Source organism: Littorina saxatilis, linkage group LG11 (assembly GCF_037325665.1).
Source record: "Littorina saxatilis isolate snail1 linkage group LG11, US_GU_Lsax_2.0, whole genome shotgun sequence".
NCBI lineage: Eukaryota > Metazoa > Mollusca > Gastropoda > Littorinimorpha > Littorinidae > Littorina > Littorina saxatilis.
Window position 1 is genome coordinate 5624256 of NC_090255.1, and position 19583 is coordinate 5643838.

A 19583-nucleotide genomic window follows, 5' to 3' on the forward strand; every position below is an offset into this window, starting at 1 on the left:
AGCATGTATTCCAATGTGTTTGGGTGGTTTCTACCAAAGTGAGGCAAAGATCGCCACAACAAAGCTCATGAGTTAATGATTCCGAATCAGCCATCATTGAATGCACCCACGAACCAAGTAGCATGAATCACTAGTCCCAATTCTAGAAGCGGTATTTATCAACAAAATGTAGTACATGTATACATAAATCATTAAAAACAAAAAACAAAAAGCATAGCTTGTGTGAATATTATATGTCCACCAGGTAAGGACAACCAGCTAACATATCAGGATGAAGAGGAAGCTGCAGTCTACTGTGGTGGTGAAGGTCGAGTACGATGTCGAAGAGCCGCCTGCAGCCTCTGATGACATGGACACAATGCCAAGCAGTAAGTGTGTGACCTGATGTTGTGTGTGACCTGATATTGTGTATTGTGTTACATTCATTGATTGATTGCTTGATACAGGCTCTTGAAATGAAAGTTAATAGCAGTAAGTCGCGTGTTGGGACGATTCACGCACTGGGGGTTCATTATATAGTAAAATGCATACGTGGTGGCAAAATCGGTCGTAAAAAGGGAGTAGTCGTAGACAGACCCCCCGCGGGTTAGGGGGAGTCCCATATTGGTTGGGACGGGAAAGAATTTACCCGATGCTCCCCAGCATGTCATAAGAGGCGACTAACGGATTTTGTTTCTCCTTTTACCCTTGTTAAGTGTTTCTTGTATAGAATATAGTCAATGTTTGTAAAGATTTTAGTCAAGCAGTATGTAAGAAATGTTAAGTCCTTTGTACTGTAAACTTGCATTCTCCCAGTGAGGTCATATATTGTATTACGTTGCAAGCCCCTGGAGCAATTTTTTTATTAGTGCTTTTGTGAACAAGAAACAATTAACAAGTGGCTCTATCCCATCTCCCCCCTTTCCCCTTCCCCTTAGGCTAAGGACTGGGTGGCCGAGTGGTAACGCACTTGCGCTCGGAATCGAGAGGTTGCGTGTTCGACCCTGGGTCAGGCCGCTATTTTCTCCCCCCTTTCCTAACCTAGGTGGTGGGTTCAAGTGCTAGTCTTTCGGATGAGACGAAAAACCGAGGTCCCTTCGTGTACACTACATTGGGGGTGCACGTTAAAGATCCCACGATTGACAAAAGGGTCTTTCCTGGCAAAATTGTATAGGCATAGCTAAAAATGTCCACCAAATAAGATAAGAGATAAGATAAGATAAGATTTGATATAGTCCATGAGGGTAACCTCACAGAAATGCGGGCTGCCTTCTCGATCTCCCGTGTGACTTGGATCTGCTGGCCGATGTGAATGCGTGATGTATTGTGTAAAAAATTCCATCCCACACGGCATAAATAAATTCCTGCGCCTTGAATATGTGCGCGATATAAATTGCATATAACAAAAAAATGTAAAAAAAAAATTTAAAAATCCCTGCGCTTAGAACTGTACCCACGGAATACGCGCGATATAAGCCTCATATTGATTGATTGATTGATTGATATCCCATCTCCCCCCTTTCCCCGTTGCGATATAACCTTGAATGGTTGAAAATGACGTTAAGGGGAGCCCAGCCAGCAAGACATTAGCGGCCGATAATCGGCCGAACACCCTTCAAAAAGTCGGGCCGGTGACGTCAAAACATACGACGCGGGTGTTGGCCCGACTAACTTTTGCAAAGAGGCAACGAGGCGACCGACAGGCGGCCGAACACCTGCACTATGGCGGCACGCATCCGGTCCGATGTTAATCGGCCCGATGACTTGTTGGACCTGCGGCCCGACACCTTATGCCGACATCGGGAAGATATCGATTTCAGCGGGAAGACATCGGGACGATGTCGGCATAAGGTGTCGGGCCGCAGGTCCAACAAGCCATCGGGCCGATTAACATCGGACCGGATGCGTGCCGCCATAGTACAGGTGTTCGGCCGCCTGTCGGCCGCCTCGTTGCCTCTTTGCAAAAGTTAGTCGGGCCAACACCCGCGTCGTATGTTTTGACGTCACCTGCCCGACTTTTTGAAGGGTGTTCGGCCGACTATCGGCCGCTAATGTCTTGCTGGCTCAGGGCATGCAGCTACAGATACAGCAGTATGTACCAAACCCCCCCCCCCCCCCCCCAAGTGTAACAGTGCAAAATTCACTTACAGGTACAGCAGTACAACCCCCCCTCCCCCCAGTGTTACAATGGACAACACACCTACAGATACAGCAGTGTGTACACCCCCCCCCCCCCCCCCCAGTGTAACAGTGCAAAACACATCACCAGCTACAGATACAGCAGTATGTAGAACCCCCCGCCCCTACCGCCCTCACTGTAACAGTACAAAACACACCTACAGCTACAGATACAGCCGTATATACACCCCCCCCCCCCACACAGTATTACAGTATAAAACACACCTACAGCAACAGATTCAGCAGTATGTACAACCCCCCAAGTGTAACAGTGCAAAAATTACTTACAGCTACAGCTACAGCAGTATGTACACCTCCCCTCCCCCTTAGTAACAGTACAAAACACACCTACAGCTACAGCAGTATGTATACCCCCCCCCCCCCCCCAACACACACTTACAGCTACAGATTCAGCGGTATGTACAACCCCCCCCCCTCCCCCCGTGTAACAGTGCAAAAAACACCTACAGCTACAGCAGTATGTACACCCCCCCCCCCCCAACTGTAACAGCACAAATCGCACCTACTGCTACAGATACAGCAGTGTGTACAACCCCCCCCCCTCCCCCAGTGTAACAGTGCAAAACACACCTACAGCTACAGATACAGCAGTATGTACAACCCCCAACCCCCCCACCACTGTAACAGTACAAAACTCATTTACAGCTACAGATTCAGAATTATGTACATCCCCCTCCCCCCGCTGCCACCACTGTAACAGTACAAAACATACCTACAGCTTCAGATACAACAGTATGTACAACACTCAACCGCCTTCCCCCGTGTAGAGTGCAAAACACACCTAGAGCTACAGCAGTATGTACAACCCCCCCCCCCCCCCCCCTGTGTGCAAAACACACCTACAGCTACATATACAGCAGTATGTTCAACCCCCCCTCCCCGCCTACTGTAACAGTACATAACACACCTACAGCTACAGATACATCAGTATGTACAAACCGCCCCCCCTCCCCCAAGTGTAACAGTACAAAACACGCCTACAGCTACAGATAGATCAGTATGTACACCCCCCCCCCCCCCAAGTGTTACAATGCAATACACATACCTACAGCTACAGATACATCAGTATGTACACCCCACCCCCAAGTGTAACAGTGCAAACCACACTTACAGCTACAGATTCAGCAGTATGTACTCCACCCCCACCCTCCCCCCCCCCCCCCCCCCAGTGTAACTGTGCAAAAATCACTAACAGCTACAGCAGTATACCCCCCCCTCCCCGTACAGCTACAGCAGTATACACCCCCTACCCGTACAGCAGTTTGTACCACACCCCCCCCCCCCCAAAGTGTAACAGTGCAAAATTCCCTAACAGCTACAGCTACAGCAGTACAACCCCCCCTCCCCCCAGTGTTACAGTGGAAAACAAACCTACAGATACAGCAGTGTGTACAACCCCCCCCCCCCCCCCCCCAGGGTAACAGTGCAAAACACATCACCAGCTACAGATACAGCAGTATGTAGAACCCCCCGCCCTTACTGCCCTCACTGTAACAGTACAAAACACACCTACAGCTATAGATACAGCCGTATATACACACACCCCCCCTCCCCTCAGTATTACAGTATAAAACACACCTATACTGCAACAGATTCAGCAGTATGTACAACCCCCCAAGTGTAACAGTGCAAAACTTTCTTACAGCTACAGCTGTATGTACACCTCCCCTCCCCCTTAGTAACAGTACAAAACACACCTACAGCTACAGCAGTATGTATACCCCCCCCCCCCCCCCAATGTAACAGTGCAAAACACACTTACAGCTACAGATTCAGCGGTATGTACAATCCCCCCTCCCCCAACCCAAGTGTAACAGTGCAAAAAACACCTACAGCTACCGCAGTATGTACACCCCCCCCCCCCCCCAACTGTAACAGCACAAATCGCACCTACTGCTACAGATACAGCAGTGTATGAATGCAGCTCATTGAACGTTCAAAGACCTAGTCATGAGTTTCTTTCTGCGGGATATTTTAAGTACCCGCTATTATAGCACACATCTACTAGACATCAGAAAATGCCTTTTCATATGTTTACCTGCGGGACGTATCTGGTGCCTGGCAGAACAGAACTTTCGGTCTGCCAGCTATTGTAGCTGCAGGCTAGATACTCGCAAGATGTTAACTGTGAGTACATTTACCCACCACCTTAATTAGCAATCTGCTATCTATGTGAGTTGAGTAAGAATATGTAATTTAATATAAAATTTCAAAAATAAATTTTGATTTAATTAATATACTTACCAACTCACATATTGAATTCCCTCCCAGCCTGCCCCGCAAATTGTTTAAAGGGGTATATGTTTCAGAACGGAATGAGTGTTACCGGTATACATCCCGCTAAGGGAGATAACCACCATGGACCATGCCTTATATGGCATGTGGTTTTTGTTTTAGAGTTATCTCCCCATGTTACCATGTAAGAGTGCTTCAATGTCTTAGCAACCAAACGAAGTTATTGCTATCTATGTGAGTTGGTAAGTATATTAATTAAATCAAAATTTATTTTTGAAATTTTATATTCTAGCTTTATAACATGGGTGAAACTAGCCTGTCAATTGACTGAAATCTGTCAATCTGAAAATAAGTCTGACGGAAATTCCATCAATCCGCAATTTTGAAAAAAAGAAAAAAATTGAGAGAAAAAACCCCAAAAATACTTGCGGAACGCGTTTTCAAAATGCCATAGTGAACCGGTTGCAGTTTGCCTGCAAACGGAAGCGCTTTTGCCCGTGCTCGCGGTAAACCCCGTAGGTGAGGTTTCTTCGCTTTCGGATTCGCTCTGCATCACGATAAAAAAAAAGTTCTCTCACGTTTTGGCAGGCATTTTTGGGGGGTCTCAAACACACAGGAAAAAACATTTGCACAGGAATGAACCTTTATCGTTTCACAAAGTGACTTTTCAACAAATCATCCAAAATCAACTTATCGTGTAAATGAACTGTAGCTTCCAATATATGTACCGAGCCTGTTCTCATTTTTCTTACACATTTGCTTCTGTGAAAATTTCATTTTAAGTGACCGACGTAAGAATTCACCAGCTTTGAAGAATGACTCAAATGTATTGACATATCTGGAGATTCTGGTTGTGTTGCTTTTTTCATTGTGACACACATGGATTACACAAAAATTATGTGCCTCTTTTTCAGAGCCATTCCCAGCTTTGACTGAGACGAGCAATTCAGCAGCTGAAGTCAAGACAGAGGCATTCCCAGCTTTGACTGAGACGAGCAATTCAGCAGCTGAAGTCAAGACAGAGGCATTCCCAGCTTCGACCGAGACGAGCAATTCAGCAGCTGAAGTCAAGACAGAGGCATTCCCAGCTTTGACTGAGACGAGCAGTTCAGATGCTGAAGACAGCACTGCTACAAGTTTGTGTGAGAGTAGCGCAAGTATTGTTTCTGGCGGTGTGAAAGATGCATTCTCTCCTGCGCCTACAGGCTGTGATTGTCAAGTGCAAGTCAAACAAGAGCCAGTAGATTCAGCACAAAATGTCGAGAGTATGGAATACAGTGACTTGAAATCCACTGACACTTTCGGCTGTGAGATAGCAAGAGGATCAGTTGAGGTGGAAACATGTTCAGCTACTGCAAATAAGACAAAGAGATCACTGGACAAAGAGACAAGCCACAATACCAAGAACAAAGGAACAGGGCTCAGAACGCCCATCAGTAGGAGAAGTAGAGCTTTAGTGAAAGAAGGAAGTAACGATTTAGATGGGTCTACGCGTGGAGCAAAATTTGCTCGCAAAAATAGTTTGAAGAGCCACATGTTGACACATACAGGAGAAAAGCCACATACCTCCCTGCAGTGCTCGGCAACATTTGCCCAAAAACCTCATTTAGAGGGCCACATGTTAACACATACTGGAGAAAAGCCTCATGTCTGCCCAAAATGTTCATCAAAATTTGCTCAAAACGATAATTTGAAAATCCACATGTTAACATATACTGGAGAAAAGCCACATTCCTGCCTTCAGTGTACAGCAAAATTTGTTCAAAAAGGGAGTTTAAAGAGGCATATGTTAACACATACAGGAGAAAAGCCACATGTCTGCCCTCATTGTTCAGCCAAATTTGCTCACCAAGTGAGTTTAAAGAGGCATATGTTAACACATACAGGAGAAAAGCCACATGTCTGCCCTCATTGTACAGCCAAATTTGCTCACATAGGGAGTTTAAAGAGCCACATGTTACGGCATACTGGAGAAAAGCCACATTCCTGCCCACAATGTACAGCCAAATTTGCTCATAAACTTAGTTTAAAGATGCATATGTTAACACATACAGGAGAAAAGCCACATGTCTGCCCTCATTGTACAGCCAAATTTGCTCAGAAACCTCATTTAAAGAAGCATATGTTAACACATACAGGAGAAAAGTCACATGCCTGCCCTCAGTGTACAGCAAACTTTGCTCAAAAAGGAGGTTTAAAGAAACATATGTTAACACATACAGGAGAAAAGCCACATGTCTGCCCTCATTGTACAGCCAAATTTGCTCAGAAACATCATTTCAAGAGCCACATGTTAACACATACTGGAGAAAAGCCACATTCCTGCCCTCAGTGTTCAGCAAATTTTGCTCAAAAAGGGAGTTTAAAGAAGCATATGTTAACACATACAGGAGAAAAGCCACATGCCTGCCCTCAGTGTACAGCAAACTTTGCTCTAAAAGTGGGTTTAAAGACGCATATGTTAACACATACAGGAGAAAAGCCACATGTCTGCCCTCATTGTACAACTAAATTTTCTCGGAAACATCATTTAGAGAGCCACATGTTAACACATACTGGAGAAAAGCCACATTCCTGCCCTCAGTGTCCAGCAAAATTTGGTCAAAAAGCGAGTTTAAAGAAGCATATGTTAACACATACAGGAGAAAAGCCACATGTCTGCCCTCAGTGTACAGCAAAATATGTTGAAAAAGGGAGTTTAAAGAAGCATATGTTAACACATACAGGAGAAAAGCCACATGTCTGCTCTCATTGTACAGCCAAATTTGCTCATAACTTTAGTTTAAAGAGGCATATGTTAACACATACAGGAGAAAAGCCACATGTCTCCCCTCATTGTACAGCCAAATTTGCTCATAACTTTAGTTTAAAGAGGCATATGTTAACACATACAGGAGAAAAGCCACATGTCTGCCCTCATTGTACAGCAACATTTGCTCAAAAAGGGAGTTTAAAGACCCACATGTTAATACATACTGGAGAAAAGCCACATGTCTGCCCTCAGTGTACAGCAACATTTGCTCGGAAACATCATTTAGAGAGCCACATGTTAAGGCATACAGGTGAAAAGCCACATCTCTGCCATCATTGTGCAGCAACATTTGCTCAGAAAGGGAGTTTAAAGACCCACATGTTAATACATACTGGAGAAAAGCCACATGTCTGCCCTCAGTGTACAGCAACATTTGCTCAGAAACCTCATTTAAACAACCATATGTTAACGCATACAGGAGAAAAGCCACATATCTGCCCTCATTGTACAGCAACATTTTATCAAAAAAACCATTTAAAGACCCACGTGTTATTACATACTGGAGAAAAGCCACATGCCTGCCAACAATGTACAGCCAAATTTGCTCGGAAAAGGAGTTTAAAGACCCACATGTTACGGCATACTGGAGAAAAGCCACATGCCTGCCAACAATGTACAGCCAAATTTGCTCAGAAAAGGAGTTTAAAGAAGCATCTGTTAACACATACAGGAGAAAAGCCACATGCCTGCCCTCAGTGTACAGCAACATTTGCTTTTAAATGGAGTTTAAAGACGCATATGATAACGCATACTGGAGAAAAGCCATGACCTCCGAAAATCTGGGATAATCAAATATTAAAATGGAGGTGAATTTACAGAGGTTATGAATATGAAAAGATAATCTGAGTAATACGATCATAAAGGGGAGGGAGTCTTATATTGGGGGTCTTAGCAACCAAACATTCTCCAAGGATCAGTTGTCAGGGTTTAGGGTAGTCAGTGAGGGAGAGTGAGAGCGGTGTTGTGTACAGTCCGACTGAAGAGTGAAAAGTCACTGCCACAAGATCGGCATGCAGTCAATAAAGCCAGACAAGAAGAATGATTATGACATGCGGCTCTATCTGCTGGTTTTTTATTCAAACTGGTTTTCAACGCTTATTCTCACAAAGCATCTGCACACCTGCCTCTGTGCTGTGTTTGTGTGGCTGCTTTCGTATGATGTCAGTGCATGGTGAGTGCGTTCACTGCCTTGTCACCACTTCCCCACCTTTTCAGAATGTTTTCTTTGTCTTGGATAATTCTTTGAATTTGCGATTTTCCAACATCAAGACTTTTTGCAATCGCGATGGCAGTTTCTCCCTTTTTGTGTCTGTTCACAACATTCACTCGATTTCAGTCGAGAGTTAAATATTTTCTTTTCTTTGTAGACGCCATGTCGATCTCCACTGCTCTTCTGTCCAAAGACTGTCTATTCTGACTGAATTGAACGGTGTGTGTTGGTCACGTGAGTTTGTTTTCTCGATGATTGGTTTGTGATGTTTACTCAGCCCACCCAACCATCACACCTCTCAGCGGTTAATTAGTGCCTTTGCTTACGCGAGACGGTTATAACTGGTTATAACCGGTTTGCCAGTGATGCGTTACGCTGACTGAGAGTCTTGGCTTTGCCTGACAAAGTCGTTACACAAGCTGTTAGGTCGGTCCTTAGACGTTAGAGCGGGGTGGTCGCTACACTGGTGACAACTATATAAGGAAACACATCGGTTAAAAAAAAAGGGTCGTTGTGGTGGGGTAGTCCTTAGAGAGGGGGGTTCCACTGTATTATCATCATCTCTTTCCTAGATTTTCCCACCGACAGAATTGGCTTTTGTCTTGAATTCAGTACCTCACACGTACACGGTAATTGGTGTGACACCTCAAGCGGACCTTCTTCATAAGTGTACAGTGTCTGCTGACAAGGGACACGAGGGTCTGTGGTTGAGCAACTTTATGGTTTAACCGGGTGGACTGGAGGAGTAGCAACAGCATGTGAACCACTTTAGAAATGACTTGTAAAGGTTGCAGTCGGTCAAATCAAAGAAGAGAAAATGTGAACGTGGGTCTTGAGAAGATATTACCATCCTAATACTTTACTTTGTGCAAGAATCAATCACGCGTACAGCATTACAGATGTCCAGCTGTAGTCTACATTGTACTGTAAACTTCACAGCGGCCTTATCGGCTTCCTCGAGTGACGTCACAGCAAGGCTAACGCTGCGGCGTCTTTCTTGTGCTGACAGAGTTGTCGGTCGCGGATTTTGAGTCGTTTCGGCCTGCCAACTGCTTCGTTTTTTTGCGGATTGTGAGAACTAGCAGAAAGTTTCACGCATTTTAATGGTTTACATGACGATTTTTTCTTTTTTTAATCAAGAATTTTACGTCATTGGTCATTGTTTACTTACATTCTCATTCATTTCACTGAAGAAGGGCGTGGCCCGAAAGTCTTTGGAACTTGGTGTTTACTGTGTTTTTTTCTAATTAAGCATTTTAATGGTTTCAAACTAATGATGAAAGTGTCTTCTTCTGGACCAAATCAACAGTCTTTAGTTGAATCAACTCGGAAAACTCTTAAACACGTTTTTGCACGCACCTCCGCGCATTTTTGAGACCAGGCAACCCGACAGCTGCCCTTTAAACTAACCACTCACCGGAGAGCACCCAGCAGACTACTCGGTCAAAAAGTAATAGCAGAGAGACTGGTCAAGTCTCCTGTCCCTTGCTTGTAAACCACAAGTGAATGAATCTAGAAGTATTGAATTTTGACACGTTGGCAGCCTCTTTGTTTTTGGATTTAACCTTAGGGTCAGTTACTCCAACCAAACTATTTTATTTTTTTTTTTTAAATATTTTTAAAACAAAATTTTTTTCTCTTTTTATCCCCCTCAAAGTGAATTTGACGCACCCACTTGCTAGCAGACTTACTCTGATGATTCTCTTTCTGTCTCTGCCACACTATAGTGATCTGAGATACTACAGTATATAACATCCTGAGACACCAGTGATTTCAGCTAATGGTGATATATAACCTTGAATACCGGCACGGTTGGCCTTGTGGTAAGGCGTCCGCCCCGTGATAGGGAGGTCGTGGGTTCGAACCCCGGCCGGGTCATACCTTGGCAATCTAGTGGCTGCTCCGCCTGGCGTCTGGCATTATGGGGTTAGTGCTAGGACTGGTTGGTCCGGTGTCAGAATAATGTGACTGGGTGAGACATGAAGCCTGTGCTGCGACTTCTGTCTTGTGTGTGGCGCACGTTATATGTCAAAGCAGCACCGCCCTGATATGGCCCTTCGTGGTCGGCTGGGCGTTAAGCAAACAAACAAACAAACAAATATAATCTTGAATGGTTGAAAACGACGTTAAACACCAAAAAAAGAAAGAAAGAAAGAAAGCTAATGGTGATCTCAATATAGCCTGTGATCAAAGCTACTGGTTATCAGAGAAACAAATAATCAGAGAAAAAAAAAATGTATAATGGGATAAGGCTCTTTCCATGGTTACTGTCTGTAAATATATGTACATACCCTGTCTCTGTTTTCACTGAGTCGGGTTTAAGGAAGTAATGCAGCTCAAATTGCCTGCTGCACGTGAATTTAGCAGGACAGAGCAGCTGTAAAGAAATAGCCGTTTACACGTTTATTTCTGTTTTTGTTTTAAATAATTAAAGTGCTTGCCAAAAAAAAAGAGCAAAAATTAAAAAGACAGTAGTGTGTTAAATATGGTGAATATTTATGTATTTTTGTCAACATTGAAGATTGATTGGATGCGAAAAGTTGTTTGTGGTGATTCATGTTTGAAGAGATTTGTTATGGATATGTATCCAGAACTAAATATTGTGAATCTGGTTGGTAGCAATTATATAAAAGTGTTGAAAAATACGGTGGAAAAACAAGTTTTGGTAAGTTGTGTTAAAGCATTATGAAAAGTTATATGCAAAATGTTTACCTGTTAATATTGATGAATTTTTGTACGAATGTCTTTTTTGACTCACATGCGAAGCAAAAGTGAGTCTATGTACTCACCCGAGTCGTCCGTCCGGCCGGCCGGAAAACTTTAACGTTGGATATTTCTTGGACACTATTCAGTCTATCAGTACCAAATTTGGCAAGATGGTGTATGATGACAAGGCCCCAAAAAACATACATAGCATCTTGACCTTGCTTCAAGGTCAAGGTCGCAGGGGCCATAAATGTTGTCTAAAAAACAGCTATTTTTCACATTTTTCCCATTTTCTCTGAAGTTTTTGAGATTGAATACCTCACCTATATATGATATATAGGGCAAAGTAAGCCCCATCTTTTGATACCAGTTTGGTTTACCTTGCTTCAAGGTCAAGGTCACAGGAGCTCTTCAAAGTTGGATTGTATACATATTTTGAAGTGACCTTGACCCTCAACTATGGAAGATAACTGTTTCAAACTTAAAAATTATGTGGGGCACATGTTATGCTTTCATCATGAGACACATTTGGTCACATATGATCAAGGTCAAGGTCACTTTGACCCTTATGAAATGTGACCAAAATAAGGTAGTGAACCACTAAAAGTGACCATATCTCATGGTAGAAAGCCAATAAGCACCATTGTACTTCCTATGTCTTGAATTAACAGCTTTGTGTTGCATGACCTTGGATGACCTTGACCTTGGGTCAAGGTCACATGTATTTTGGTAGGAAAAATGTGTAAAGCAGTTCTTAGTGTATGATGTCATTGCTAGGTTTAGGTCAAGGTCAAGCATGTGAGTCGTATGGGCTTTGCCCTTCTTGTTATAACATGGGTGCAACTCTGCCGGCTACACGCCGGCAGCCGGTTTTTGGTTTCATCGGCTGCCGGCAGTGCTGGTTTTTGAAAAGTTGACGAGCATAATAATGATTCATGAATCACTAAGACTAGTAAGAGAGCACAAATTTTAGGATGAATAGTATGGTTTACTTTGTATGTTTTTGTTCCAGGAGAGTTTTTTTTTGGCATTTTAAATACTAAAAAAGGCCCCTGGACCCCAACTTTTGCAGGTTTTTGGAATTTTCCAGGTTGCACCCATGTTATAATGATAACATAGTGAGAGGTAAAAGAAGCATTTATTATAAGAGTTGGCATGAAGAAGGAATTGTACCTCGCGCCCCCTAATTGGCGTGGAGGCGCGTCCCCCCGGTGGTGGATGGGGGAGCCTTCTCTACTAACTTCTGAGAGAAGGTCGCATCACTCTCATTGCCGTGAACCTAATTAGGATCTTTTTCTTGTTTCTTCTCTATTTCTGCCTCCCCAAAGTCCTTTTACTTTCCTTTTCTCATCCATAAAATTCTTCACTTATTACCCTTGTTAAGTGGTTCTTGTATAGAATATAGTCAATGTTTGTAAAGATTTTAGTCAAGCAGTATGTAAGAAATGTTTAGTCCTTTGTACTGGAAACTTGCATTCTCCCAGTAAGGTCATATATTGTACTACGTTGCAAGCCCCTGGAGCAATTTTTTGATTAGTGCTTTTGTGAACAAGAAACACTTAACAAGTGGCTCTATCCCATCTCCCCCCTTTCCCTCGTCGCGATATAACCTTCGTGGTTGAAAACGACATTAAACACCAAATAAAGAAAGAAAGGAATTGTACATGTGAAACCCCCTGGAGCAATTTTTTGATTAGTGCTTTTGTGAACAAGAAACAATTAACAAGTGGCTCTATCCCATCTTTCCCCTATCCATCTCCCCCCTTTCCCCGTCGCGATATAACCTTGAATGGTTGAAAACGACATTAAACACCAAATAAAGAAAGAAAGAAAGAACATGTGAAACATTTAGTAAATTTGGAGGGTAAATATTTGAATTATCAAGAGTTTTCTGAATTATTTCCTAGTGTTAAAAGTGATATTTTGTTGTATTGTGGAATTGTATCCACTGTGAAAAGCTATCAGAAGAAATTGAATTTTAAGACATTGAATTGTCAGCATGAATAGTGGATAGTAGAGTGTGGTCAGTGATAAAAAAAGGAAACCATGTTGTGAAGGAGGTGTTTGTGCAGTCTAACGTTATTCCATCTGCGGTTTCAAAATGGAATAGCACCAGTGAAAGTAATATGAATTGGAAATTATTTTTTTTGAAACCATTTTGAAAGTACTGTTGATGTAAGTTTAAGGTGGTTTCAGCTGCGACTCTTACACGGGATTCTACCTTGTAATAAATATTTATATTTATGTAAAATTAAAAATTCACCGCTTTGCACATTTTGCGGGTATCATGAAGAGACAATTTTTCACTTATTTTGGGAATGTATGATTGTTAAAACCTTCTGGATTAAATTGAATAATGTATTGCACAAAGAATGTTTACATTGTGAACATTTGACTTTTTCAAAAGGATTGATAATATTTGGAAATGATGATAATGTGAACACTGATAATGTTTTAGATTTGATTATTCTTTTAGGAAAATATATTTATAAATGTAAACTTCAGGGCTCAGTTCCGCTTTTGAATGTTTTTTTTGAAAATATTAAAACAAAGATATTACATTGAAAAGAAATTGAATCGTATCAGGAATAGAAATACTGAATTTTTGTCAGAGTGGTTACCCTATGCGAATATATGTTAGGTTATTGACCAAGGCGAAGTATCCATTTCAGCTTAACTTTTTCCACAGTTTAAAATTGTAGGTTTTTATAAGATTTTAGGCAAGAGTGTGTGTGTATGTCTTATGTCTGTCTGCTTCACTTATCCTCTTACCTGTCTGTCACCCTGTCCAATCTTATGGGTGATGGGGTGTCTTGTATTTTAGTGACTTTTGACTATTGTAGGGTGGAAGTTCAAAAAGAATTTATTATTTGTATTATTACTTAAGAGTATATATTATAAATGATACCGACCGGCACGGTTGGCCTAGTGGTAAGGCGTCCGCCCCGTGATCGGGAGGTCGTCGGTTCGAACCCCGGCCGGGTCATACCTAAGACTTTAAAATTGGCAATCTAGTGGCTGCTCCGCCTGGCGTCTGGCATTATGGGGTTAGTGCTAGGACTGGTTGGTCCGGTGTCAGAATAATGTGACTGGGTGAGACATGAAGCCTGTGCTGCGACTTCTGTCTTGTGTGTGGCGCACGTTATATGTCAAAGCAGCACCGCCCTGATATGGCCCTTCGTGGTCGGCTGGGCGTTAAGCAAACAAACAAAACAAAAACCATCATTACCCCCCCCCCCCCTCTCACTCTCTCTTTCTTTTTATCAGTATTGTAATCTGCATGTGATGTTATGCTCCAACCTTACTTGTAGGCGAACGGTATGTTATATGTCCGTCTGTCGGTTATGTCCTAATGTTGTATATATATATATATATATATATATATGTCTTGAAAATCAGGGTCCATCAACCATTTACATATTTATTATACATGTTGAAGGATGATGAATGAATGATACATTGTAGACGGATGCATGTTATGGATTAAAAGCCCTACAATGATGTGCTTGGCAAATACAAAAAAAAATACAAAAAAGTTGTTCCTTTCATCAGTTACATAGAATACAAACATCAATTTTGATGCATTTTTTGTTTGTTTGCGTGTGTGTGTGTGTGTGTGTGTGTGTGTGTGTGTGTGTGTGTGTGTGTGTGTGTGTGTGTGATCGTATTGTTACTATACCTTCTCCTTTCTCTCTTTCTAGATCACCCACACTGATTTGTGACCCTCCACCACGAAATGAGTCACTTGTCACATCGCGCTGTTCTGCGCTAGGCTTAATATAAGTCCGGGGAGTGTCTGGTAACAGTGTGAGGGTCATCTTAGGCAGAGGCTTATAACTCAAACAGTTTTCCCTCTTTTCCAAAACGGTTTTCACCACTGGATAGAGCATAACAAACTCTATAGGAAAATGTACAAATAGGAAAATCATGCAAAGGTGACATGCGACTCGGTCCGTGGTGGAGGGTCACATTTGGCGGAACAGGGACATCTGATTCCCTAGGGAAGCTCGGGCACTTAAAATAAAAAAATAGCACTATCACAGTTCGTTTGGTTTGACATAAAGTTTAACAAGAAATTCATTTAAAAATTCGCAGGTTCATTCAGGTGTAAAAATCATCTCCAGACGCACATGATAATACATGATAATACACATGATAAATGTTGCTAGCACACAGAATAAAAAAAAACGTGGGTTAAGGGGAAGAATTTACCCGATGCTCCTCAGTATGTCGTAAGAGGCGACTAACGGATTCTGTTTCTCCTTTTACCCTTGTTAAGTGTTTCTTGTATAGAATATATTCAATCCTTTGTACTGGAAACTTGCATTCTCCCAGTAAGGTCATATATTGTACTACGTTGCAAGCCCCTGGAGCAAATTTTTGATTAGTGCTTTTGTGATCAAGAAATGGAAGCACTGTTGCCCGTGGTGCATGTTGTGAAGACGTTTGTGTTTTCCAGCTGGGTTGGCAATTGGAGACCAGTGGAGGCCACGTGTTGGGTGATGGACCCAGATTTTCAGTAGTTCTGTTGTTGTTTAAAAAAGTGTTACTGTTGTTAAATTGTTGTTCAGCCGGTAAGCTGAACTCGGTTGTGTTCTACAAATTTGTTCCACATTTGTTTACATATTATCTCGTTGTTCAATGGTTTAGAAGGTAAGCTGGACTTAAATGTTTGATACCCGTAAAACAACTGTTGCTGTTCAGTTTTGGATTGTAATTGATATAAAGTGGGTTTTAAGTTCCCTAAATTCATCTAATGTATATTGGGGAATGTACTCTTTTTATTCACATTGAGATTTCTATAATTCCATAGCGGGCCGTGGTATTCTCAAATCTTCTGACAAAGTACACAAGTTATTAAAGCATTGTATGACTCAATTTCTAATAGTGGCGTCAGCAAAATATAAACTTTTGCTAAGTTACCAAACAGTCTGGCCTGGCATAGTGCAGTTATGATAAAGTTGAATGGAACACTATATATTTTGATAAATAATAACATTGTTTGCAGTACCGTTATAGTGGGAGTTTATAAAGAAGAATAAGTTAAAATGTTATTTACTTGTTAAAGGCAGAGTAAGCCTCCCGTAAACCATCACAGATACGGTCAGGCTTTTACACACAGTACAAACACCATTTCATTTAAACACTCACCAATTGAGAACATCCTAGGTGCCCTCCGTAAAGAGCGAACAATTTTCAAAGAATTTATTTTTGCGTGGTTTATCTTACCCCTGAGCCATCGTGAACCCGTGTGATCCAGTTTTCCCTTTTCACAATGCAGTCGTCATAGTTAGTCATTTGAATGCGACTCGACGTGAGCTTATCTACAATAGCACGTTTTTTTTATGCACGAAACAACGGCTGTGGTTCACAAGAACTCTAGCGATGGCTTTTGACTGTTGAGAGGAACGGCGATTTGCACTGATAAACCGGCCGTCGTCTGCTACGACCCTTGCGTGACCCTGCTTCCGGGCTTTTCTTTTTTTAAACTTTCACAACTTCGAATTGTTCTGATCTTGTCTTGATGAAAAACGAATTCTTTTATGATTAAAGAATGTTTGTGTAACAAGCTGTCAATTTATTATTTAGATTTTAAAAGTTAGGTCTAGCGCAAAAACGAGGCGCCGTTGTTGTTAACGGAACAAGTCTACGAAAATAAATTCTTTGAAAATGTCTCACGCTCGACAGAAAGCAGCCAGGATGTTCCCGTTCGGTGAGCGTTCAAATGGAAGTATGCTTGTACTGTATTTAGACGCTCGGGGAGCTCTGTGATGGTTTACGGGAGGCTTACTGTGCCTTTAAGTGCCGGAAAGTAACATAATGGGTCAATGTTGGTTTAGAATGAATAAAACGAGGATTATAGTTGAGAGGCCGAGATTTGATTTGCAATATAATTTGTAATGGAAAAGGGGCTCTAATAAAACGGGGAGGAATATAAGAGGAACTGTAGGAGTTGGGTTGGAATATCAGAGAAACCGTGACTATCAAAAGGGTTGTGAATACCAAGACAGCTGACGTAAATAATATAGGGAAGGAATGACGCAATGGAAATGACGTGCAGATTCTCGACTAAGGAAAGGGCCGCAGTATATTAGAGAAACCACAACCAGAGAGACGTAAATGTCGACCCGCAAGGGATTTGCATATCAAGTAAGTTACCTTGGTAGAACATGGTCGCCTGTGCTTAGCTTGCCGTTCCAGCTTGCCGTTCCAGTAGATAATGGCCGCTAGGAACGGACGGCCATACTAGTCAAGGACTCGCTATGAGGCAATCCCTTTGTAACCCGTGTAAACATTACACCAGGGGCGACCCAAGATCCGAGTCCCGTTGTTTCCCATGTCCACTTAGAACAAACCGTGTTTGGGATTCTTCCATTTGTGTTGCCAGGGGCGACCCAAGATCCGAGTCCCGTTGTTTCCCATGTCCACTTAGAACAAACCGAGTTTAGATTTCCCCTTCCTGTTTTCAAAGTAAACTTGGCCATCCTGTGAGGCACTGTCAGGGACAGTAATTATAGTTAGCGGGACCATGTAGACGAAGTCAACGGTGGTGATCTGCGTAGTGTATACGCATACTTTGGGACAAGGTCTTCCACCCAGCGAGAGCCTCTAACACAATCAGTGTTGTAGACAGATGAAGATGGGAAGACCTCAGTGTTTCACATTCCAACATCTGACGGTGATAGTAACTTAGTAAGGGCTAGGCTGCGGTCTCGGTAAGCTGTATTGCACTGACATCTCTTTCTGTCTATGGAAATAAATGGCGAAATTTGATTTAACACTTCTCAACATTAACAGTGACCAGGAGAACGCAATAAGGAGACGATTTACTGAGAATCAGTGGCCATTTGAAACTCGAAGGTGTGTAATAAAAGATTCGACTTGTGTACTAAGAGGTGCTGGGCCATCATCGTGTGACCTCGATACAGAGGCTGTTTCTCGTGTATGTAGTACCGTTAGGGTGCAGACGTGGTTATCTGATCCTGGAGGCGATGGTGAAACCGGAGACACGGGTCCTAGTGCAGGTCTCTCCTCTAGGGTAGGCCAGTGTGCCTTTTGTTTTTGCAGCCCTTGTGTGACAAATCATCGCCAGAGGTGGCTAGGTACAGGCCAATTGCCACACCGCAGGAATTCCGGCGTTAGGAAAGTACTCTACAAGAAGTATTGGTCCATGCTAGACCGACGCGGTGCTTGGAATTGTGCATTGTACTTGACGAAAAAGACGTCTGGCTTACATCAAGACAATCCAACACGGGTAAACATTAACCGAGAAATGATGCCCGACTGTGTGCTCAAACTAGTGAGAGAGCTTTATCCCAACCCCACAGGAATACCCTATCAAGGCCACAACTGGTGGTAAAGGTTAGTTGCATTTCTTTCTTTATATCCGATGTAACAAATACACATGCACCTGAGACAGCATGCTCTGGAACCAAATTGCCGCATGCCACGTGTTTTGCTATTTTTGGAACGCATGGTGTAAATCTGTGACGTCGGAGAATGTTGACTCCGCCCTTTTCTTTGAACAAGATCCCCATTGAAATGTTTGTTTGCAAATATCTTCTTTATTATGGAGAATTAACCTTATCTAAGCGCATAGGGCGGTAAATGTGTGAAAACCAGCTGTGTGAAAAAAAATCTGACACCGTAACTCATGCTTAACCGAGAAATTAAAGAAAATGTAGGAACAGTATTTGTCCGTTCCCTGCAAGAGTTTGAAATGATTTGCCAACGCAGAAGGTCAGGCTCCTTATATACTCCTGCCGGGCCTTTAAATTCCTAGCTCATAATTCAGAGGAATATTAAGGCTCCAAATTTGCAGAACCTTTACTTTTAAGCATAGCAGGTCATTTTACGAGGGTCAACTGAAAATGTTGGACTCGACCAGAAAGGAGTTGACTTGCGAGTCTAGAAAAAGTTTACATTTCAACAGTGTCCCTCCGGACCTCCACACACGTGTTCCATCTGTGCCCGAGATCCTTATTGCCGTTGCTGCAGAAGCCTTTGTATTGCAACCGTTTGAAGTCCTCAAAAGAATTCATGACGTCGTTGTCCGTTTCGTAGTGCTCAACCCTGAGGTACTTCTTCATGGTTGTAAACATATGATGGTTTGAGGATGGCGTATCTGGCAAATACAGCGGATGGTTAACCATCTCCAAGCCGCATTAATCATTTGTTGCCATGGAAACCAAGGACTTTCGGGCAGGGTCGGTGTCTTAACGGAGCAATATCCCTTTCCAGAGTGTTCCTCGGTGCTTAGCCTTGATTATATATGCTCTCTTAGTTGACTTGGAAGTATGAAAAAGAATTCACCGGTTATTGTCTCATCTTTTGGAACGAAGTCCAACAGGAAATACCTCTCTGCGTCTAATGAAACAGATGCCATCACCTTTTTAAGGGCAATTGACCCTGACTTTCTTTAGGTGGGTATAACCTTGATGC

The 19583-nt window shown here is 42.5% G+C and overlaps 1 protein-coding gene across 1 annotated transcript; it reads left to right on the forward strand.

Annotated features, from left to right (window-relative positions):
• The first annotated feature begins 243 nt into the window (after window positions 1–243).
• On the forward strand, window positions 244–10312 carry LOC138979602 (zinc finger protein 585A-like). The gene is made up of 2 exons (XM_070352313.1): window positions 244–368; window positions 5328–10312. Exons 1-2 carry the CDS (start codon window positions 272–274, stop codon window positions 7991–7993), a joined length of 2763 nt encoding a protein of 920 aa, XP_070208414.1. The 5' UTR covers window positions 244–271; the 3' UTR covers window positions 7994–10312.
• Window positions 10313–19583: the final 9271 nt, after the last annotated feature.